Below are 8,247 nucleotides of genomic sequence, written 5' to 3'. Positions count from 1 at the left end.
AAGGGGGGCGCCGCCCCCCGTTCCCTAGTCCAATTAGGACCTAAGGGGGAAGGGGCGCGCGGCCTGCCCTGGCTGGCCCTCTCTCTCACTAGTTCCGCGCGGGGGGGGGGGGGGTCCGGTAACCCTCCGACACTCCGGTTTTCTCCGAAATCACCCGGAACACTTCCGATGTCCGAATATAGCCTTCCAATATATCAATCTTTATGTCTCGACCTTTTTGAGACTCCTATCCGTGATCATATCTGGGACTCCGAACTACCTTCGGTACATCAAAACACATAAACTCATAATACCGATCGTCACCGAACGTTAAGCGTGCGGACCCTACGGGTTCGAGAACTATGTAGACATGACCGAGACACGTCTCCGGTCAATAACCAATAGCGGAACCTGGATGTTCATATTGGCTCCCACATATTCTACGAAGATCTTTATCGGTCAAACCGCATAACAACATACGTTGTTCCCTTTGTCATCGGTATGTTACTTGCCCGAGAATCGATCGTCGGTATCTCAATACCTAGTTCAATCTCGTCACCGGCAAGTCTCTTTACTCATTCCGTAATGCATCATCCCGCAACTAACTCATTAGTCACATTGCTTGCAAGGCTTATATTGATGTGCATTACCGAGAGGGCCCCGAGATACCTCTCCGACAATCGGAGTGACAAATCCTAATCTTGATCTATGCCAACTCAACAAGTACCATCAGAGACACCTGTAGAGCACGTTTATAATCACCCAGTTATGTTGTGACGTTTGGTAGCACACAAAGTGTTCCTCCAGTATTCGGGAGTTGCATAATCTCATAGTCATAGGAACATGTATAAGTCATGAAGAAAGCAATAGCAATATACTAAACGATCAAGTGCTAAGCTAACAGAATGGGTCAAGTCAATCACATCATTCTCTAATGATGTGATCCCGTTAATCAAATGACAACTCATGTCTATGGCTAGGAAACATGACCATCTTTGATTCAACGAGCTAGTCAAGTAGGGGCATACTAGTGACACTCTGTTTGTCTATGTATTCACACATGTACTAAGTTTCCGGTTAATACAACTCTAGGGCATATTTCCTTCAATTTGATGTTTTGCAGCTTGACGACGCAACGCAGAGGACGGAAGACAAGTCCAATATGGGTGGCTTTGTCTGGGCCTTCTCCATTTGGATGTGGGAGCGGCTGCCGGTGGGGTGTCCGGGGAAGATGCCAAGACGCCCATGGGGTGCCTATAGCAAAGACGGCGACGAGACTCGACACCCCACCGTTGCTTACGAGTGTGACGTTGTCAAACTCTACACGGGCCTAAACAAGACTTCGTACAAGATCTACACCAACGAGTTGGACGCTTTGATGCATACGCAGGTATATGAACTCGCTCACCACCTTTCTCTTTGATTCCACTTTTGACCGAGAGTGGGAACTTACCAATGTATATGTAATAGGTAAACTGGTGGCCGTATCATGACCGACAGTGGGACTTCGATCTGAACGTGATGTTCGTTCACTTTTGATCGAGAGTAGGAAATATAAATAACAGCTTTATTATTGCCTCTAGGGCATATTTCCTTCACTCCGCGCACAAAATTAATCGCTAGGGCAACCACCGCCGACGTTGTTCGTTCTGGAGTCAATAGTTCTTCCCCTCGCACGAACTGTCTTCTTTGCCACCATAAGAACCAACAAACTGTTGATATGAGCTCTGGTAGCTCGACCAATCCAGAATATTGTCGCCGATAAGAATTATCACATAAAATGAACTCCAAACCTGCTCGATCAGTCAGTGAAGCAAAGTTAATATCTGCTGCGATTCCCAAAGCTTCCCAAACTGCTTGCGCCCTTACACACTTAAACAGTATATGGGCTAAGTCCTCCGCACCATCTGTACAGTATGGGCATTGGGATAAGTTTTCAGCATGGCAATTCATAAGAGTACTCCAGCATGGGATGGCATTGTGCAAGCATCTCCAGATATAAATTTTAACTTTCGCTGGCACTCTCAAACTCCACAACTTCTTCCAAACTGGATGGGGCGCCATGGTTAGTTGCTCCCATAAAAAGCAAACAAGACGCAGAAGTGATGGGCTCTAGCCTTGACTTAATATTTAAGCATGGCCGGGCCGACCTATGGATCATGGCCCAAACGCATGATGTCATTCACCTGGCCCACATCCCATCCCCTTTCTTACCACCCCTAAAAAAACACTTACCGCCGCCGCCTCCCGCTCGCCTTCGCTTCCCTCCCGAATCCTCTCTTGTATCTTCAGCGAATCGAGATTCACCCCGGTCGTCCTGACTGTCAGAGGTAAGCTTCGATCCTACATGCTCGTCTGCCGTATGTAAATTTGCGGATTGGAGTGGAAGGGGCTTCTACGATTCATCTTTTGTGTTAAAAAATTCTGATCTTGTGTTCTGTTTTCTTTTGTGTGATTTGGAAGGAAGGACAAGATGCGGCGGCGGTTCATCAACCCGGTGATGAAGGATTACGCCGTCGACGGCTCCTACTGGCTCAGCCGCATGAGGCCCCAAGAAAACCTCTTCTACGCGTCCACGGTGGAAGCAATGGCGGCGCAGGCGCAGGCCAGGAAGGATAAACTCAACGCGATGCTGCCGTTCGGGAGCACCCTGGAGCTGCCCCCGCCGGCGGCCAGATTCAAGTCATCCTGCACGGACTGCCTGACGCTCGACTTCATGCCTTTCTACGGGCGAGACAGCCCCAGCGAGGGCAGGATCGTCGCGCTCGACTCGACCGGGCACACCGTCCTCTACGACGCCGACGGCGACCCTTGCTCCGTCGAGGCGCTGCCCCGCGTCAACTCCTCCAATTGGCGAACTCCCATCTCCCTGTGCGTCACCGGCGCCGACGCCAACGCAGCCGCCCGGGACTCCGGTCGCTCCGACGTGCTCTACGGCATCAACATGTTCAACTCGGGCGACTTCGAGGCGCTCGTCCACTGCAACCCCGGGAGGATTGATGGAGCTAAAGCTTGGCACTGGCTCAAGCTTCCGTCGCCGCCCTACCTTGATAATCCAGGTCTGGATCACACCATCCATTCCCACACGCTGCTCGAGGACGGCAAAACCATCTGCTTCTCCTCGCGCCGCGACAATGGAGGCTTCGGCACCTACTGCTTCGACACGTCCAGCTACGAGTGGACCAAGGCCTGCCGCTGGGCGCTGCCCTTCATCGGCCGTGCCTGGCACGTCCCTGAGCTCTGCAACCTCTGGTTCGGCTTCAACAGCAACAACCCAAACAACATCTGTGCTCTTGAACTCTCTGAGCTTGACAGTCATCCCAAGGTGCTGCACGAGTGGCGAGCCTTCAACACTCCCAGGAACTGGATGCTGGTTAACAGCACCATGGTTTACCTGGGGGGCAACAGGTTTTGCGTCGTCAGGCTCTTTGGCGTTTACAATGGACCCCCGGACAGGAACGATGAGCCGACTGACACGGTTTCTATCATCACCGGCCTGGAGATTGTCAAGGGACAAACAAGTGAAACCGTGCTGCGCATGGTCAAGCACAAGAGCAGAACTTACGTCTTCGAAGGCTGTGGCATTGAGTGTGTGTTCTAATTAACTCTTGCGTCCTTTGTTCGGTTTCAACACTCTAGTTGGTTACAGTGATTTCAACTGTTCTGTCCACCATGTATTATTGTGTCTTAGTTAACTATTATGTTTGTTAGGAAGAAAGTAATTAGTTTGAGTATGGCCTGTAGTCCATAACTAGTTTTGCCTCTGGCCAGATTGAACTGACCCTAATTATCTTTCCCATCGAGGATTCAGCTTGCAAGCATCCTAATCTTATGCTGTCCTAATCACTCAGCATTCATTGCTTATTAGAAGCCGCTGAGGCTCTCCAAAATTTAGGTGCTGACTTTTGTTAGTCTGCTCTTTCTGTCCAGAAGTTCTGAATCCAATCTGCATGCACAGCGCTGGAGATGCCTTGCCTTGCTCTTGTGTTTTGCTTTTCAAATTCTTATTCTTAGAGGCTTGGATTTGATCAGTCCGCGTGGGTTCACCTGTGGACCCACGATTCGCTCGAAAATCAAAACGCCCTGCTTTCTGGCTGGTACGATCTGCAGTTTTTCAAAGGGACTCTACTTGCGGCGGGGGACGAACGCTTATCCGAGACGGCGACAGACTCTCGTTCTCGTTCTGTCGATATAAATAAACTCGCACGTGAACGTCCAAAGTCCAATCCACGGAGCCCCACAAGCACGCACATCCCGCTGCCTTGCAAGTATGGACCCCGGCCAACACGACGATCGCCATGTGGTGGACATCCAATTCGGACGCACCGCCGAACCCACGAGCTACTGCGCGGTATGCAAGCAGCCGCTGGTGTCGGTGACGGCCGTGGCGTGTTCCAGTTCCACATGCATGGTCCGTTTGGGCGTATGTGGAACACATTGCCCACCGGTCGTCGTCAAGGAGCCCCACGGCAGGCACGGCGGCGGCGATCCGATCGTGGACCAGGAAGCCGGCGGCACGGCCGGCGATCACGGGTTGCCGCCGCCCGCCTCCAAGGAGGGCGGTGTGGGCGAGCAGTGGTATCACGGGGACACGGCGCTGCACGTCCATGACGAGCAGGAACGCCAAGAGGAGAAGAAAGCACGGCCGCGTTATGTTCTAAAGGGACGCATAAGTCGAATGCAATATGAGATTATAATTTTTTACCATGTGACACACGTGGTAAGCAAGCAAAACTTAATTGAAAAAATGGCTTCCTAAGTATAGTAGCTTCAGTAATATTTTATATTTTATCATGCTTGATTCTGGCCCTTACTTTTTTTTAATCTTTGTTTTGCAGACTTTTTTTGTTCTATTTTACGGTCTAAGCATTGGTGGGGAACACTTATCGGCTCTTCTATTGCTGGTGCAATGAAGGGCGGCAAGGCAATGAAAGTACTAGCGTACGCGTTGGGCATGTATATACCAATTTCGGCAGTAAGTGTATGCTGGTGTCCTTTCGCGTGTTTTGGTATTGTGCTCTAAAATTCTTAGAAATTGTAGGTGATGTTAGTTCCCATCTGTTGACAGTATGTTTTCGAATTCTATTTCAAAATAGAAGTTTGTGGATTTAAATTTCAATTGAAATAAATTGTTATCTCATAGTACTCTAGCATATAGAATCTTATCTGAACATCTTAAGCAAAATATCTTGTTAACATCCTAGTTACTACCTGATTTTCTGGATGCCATTTCTAGACCAGGGATAGAGTAGAAATTTCGCAGTGTTTCAGTTTGGGCCCCGGTAGATTTCGTTGGAAGCGGAAGGTTCTCGCGCTGAAATTAAATTTTGTATTCAGCTCGATAGTTGGTTTTGTATCAAGGAGTTTTGGGAGGACGTTAATTTCCCCATGTGAGCGTCTCGCACGCTGGCGTACGTTCTTCCAGTGCAAGGGTGTTCCTCTGATGCATCTAGCAGCCGAGGTCGCGGTAGACATCACCAGGATCATCCTCAAGAGTGCAATCGCACCAATGGATGCCAACATTGTGCATCCTCCTCATTAGGGCCCGTGCATCGCGACATCCGAGTTCGACCATGTCAAGAGCCCCAGCCCGGATCCCCTAGTTGGTCTGCCTCGTGTCCTTGTTGACGTCCATCGGGAGATCTGCAACCAATCATGCAACCAATCACACAACCAATCACGCAAACAGTCGTGTCCAACTCTCCTGCGCCACCTCGCGGGAGATTAGAAAGGGTTCAAACATTTCGCTCCCTGACCGGTGGACCATCATACCCTCTGTGTTAGGCAAATCTCAACCATCGGTGGGATGTTGTAGGCTACTAGTAAGGGTGCGAAAAAATCCTACCCTCTCGACTGCCAGTAGGATTACAATATCCTATGGTACCAACAAGATAAAATTACAAACCTTTTAACACTCATTGGGTTTTCTTGTTCAACATTGTCATTAAAAGTTTGGACATACAAGAAGCCAAGATGTCCAAACCCGAGTTCACTTGCACCAACCATCATCTGACATCGACATACGAAAACCTAACCGTGTGCCAATGGATATTGAAGGGAAGTTAAATTCCCTCTGGTAATCGTTCATGCTCTCGAGTGTATTGAGTCACTTCTGGGCCATGCCCCAATTATTCTTGACTCGAGAGCTGCAAATACTCGGGTTGCTCGCCGCCCATTCAAATTTGAATTGGGTTGGCTACTTCATGATGACTTTGTGAATCTAGTCAAGAATGTGTGGCAATGGTATGTTGTTGGTATAACACCTATCTAGAGATAGGATTTTAGGATTCTCCCTATGATCCAATTACCAAGCGGATGGGTGAGGCACACCAACGGTATATATGTGAAAAATGAAAACCACACCCCCCGGTTGTAATTGATGAGCTCCAAAAAAACCATTGAGGCCACTACCGGCACATAAAATTGAACTTAAAAGTCAATCAAATGAGCATACGGCACACGAACACAAATTCAAGTGGTACCAACGGTCTACCATTTCATTCTAGAAGGCTATAGTAACACATGACATTTCTATATTGTTGGCAGTGGTCGCCATTGAAAAATAAATGTTTTCCAATCTCTAGCAGGATGAGGGCCAACCAGGGTTAGGTGGAGGTGTCTATATTACAAAATATTAAAAAAATCTCTTTCGGGCTTCAGTTATCGAAAGAATGATATACCTAGATCTTGGATGCGAGAAAATGACACCGTCACGTCGTCACATCAACTTTCTCGAAATAAGAGATGAGAACTGATGTGTTCCAAATCAGAACCCGTGGAGATGTTTAATTTTCTATATGTCGAGCATCTTGATCTATCGAGGATAAATTTATTTGTGATCATTTTGTTGATATAGATTAAAGAGCTTAAATGGATCCAACAGCACGGGCGATCTGCCTTCTTAATCTAAGCTTAAAAAACACTAAAGTGGCCACAAATAGGCTCAAAGTGGTAGCGAGCAAGGTGGTCCTTCTGATAAAAATAAGTTCCATTCAAGGAAGGAGCATCGACCATGGAGTAGTCATCCTTTATGAGACCATCCACAAGATGCACAAAAAACATGAGCGAGGTGATGTTCAAAGTTGACTTTGAAAATGCATGTTTCAAAGCCAAATGCTAATTGTTTCAGCACATCGTAGGAATAAAGGGCTTATCTGAGAAATGACGTGGTTGGGTCAATAAATTTATCTCTAGTGGTAGTGTGGCTAGTATAAAGGGTGCGCATCAGCACACCGCACAGTCGAGGTGGAGTTTCGTGTATTGCTCTTATGTAATTGTGTCCGTTGATCAATCGATGGCTGGTTTTTGGTTTTCTTGTTGGTTATATGCATAAGTAGTTAGATCATTGGTTTTTGCAGTCTTGTATGCCGAGGAAGACATAGAAGTACATGCATATTAAAACTAACTTTTTGATCAGCACTTATTACGTTTGCTTGTTTCACAAAAAAGTTATGACTCTAGTTTTGCCAAAAAGATGGTTAGTACTTTCGCTTGTTGGTTGCACACGTGTTAGATCATAGGTGCATAAATCAGACAGACCTACGCTTCTGCCACCTAAGGTCTCCTTCATGCTGCTTCCTCACCCCTTCCTCTCCCAGTCTCGCCACCTCGCGACAACAAGAAGAGAGGAGAATTGCCTGTTTTCTTCTTCTTTTCCCTAGGTTTTGTTTCCCCGGTGACATTGAAAAGGTGGAGGCGACGATGTCATGTTGGAATAAGGTTTGTCCAACCTCTCCCTATCTCGGCGACGTCCGATCTGGCACTGACAAAGGGACTGTGAGCGTTTGTGCCACCAGATCTGTTGATTCTCTTCGGGCTTGCAGTTGATGTGTCTATCAAGGGCAATCGGCTGGCTATTTGTGTGGCGGCTTTCACATATTTTTTGTGTTGTTTTGTGGCATAGTCCAGCTTTAGCAACTATCTGGACTCATGTCAATGGATTGCAAGCCCGTACCGCGTGGGATATTGCTCCAACCGATGCTTCTTTAGTGATTTCAAGATCCCATCTCAAACGATGACTGACTATTGCGGTATTTAAAGCCTAGTGCAACAAGAGCATTGACATGTGTCTCTTCTTTTATTGTTGGTTCGGTGCAATTTTCAATTAGCGGACTGTGTACAAGTAGAAGAAGCAGGCAATATAATTTTATTTTTCACTAGTCGTTCTACAAGCAGTTCTGTTTTCATTGTGGTGCTTTTAGTTTTTTTTTCTTGATAATCATCAGATCTAAGATGCCCTTTGGGTGTATTTTAATTCTGCATTGTCGA

General features: G+C 47.4%; 1 protein-coding gene across 1 annotated transcript; it reads left to right on the top strand.

Moving 5' to 3' along the window:
- Nucleotides 1-2,245: 2,245 nt before the first annotated feature.
- LOC109760472 (uncharacterized) lies at nt 2,246-3,643 on the top strand. The gene is made up of 2 exons (XM_020319289.4): nt 2,246-2,309; nt 2,443-3,643. Exon 2 carries the CDS (start codon nt 2,453-2,455, stop codon nt 3,578-3,580), a length of 1,128 nt encoding a protein of 375 aa, XP_020174878.1. The 5' UTR covers nt 2,246-2,309; nt 2,443-2,452; the 3' UTR covers nt 3,581-3,643.
- The last annotated feature ends 4,604 nt before the right edge of the window (nt 3,644-8,247 follow it).

The sequence above is a fragment of the Aegilops tauschii genome, chromosome 2, assembly GCF_002575655.3.
Source record: "Aegilops tauschii subsp. strangulata cultivar AL8/78 chromosome 2, Aet v6.0, whole genome shotgun sequence".
Classification (NCBI taxonomy): domain Eukaryota; kingdom Viridiplantae; phylum Streptophyta; class Magnoliopsida; order Poales; family Poaceae; genus Aegilops; species Aegilops tauschii.
Note: the sequence above shows the minus strand (reverse complement) of the source record. Positions and strands in the feature narration are given on the sequence as shown.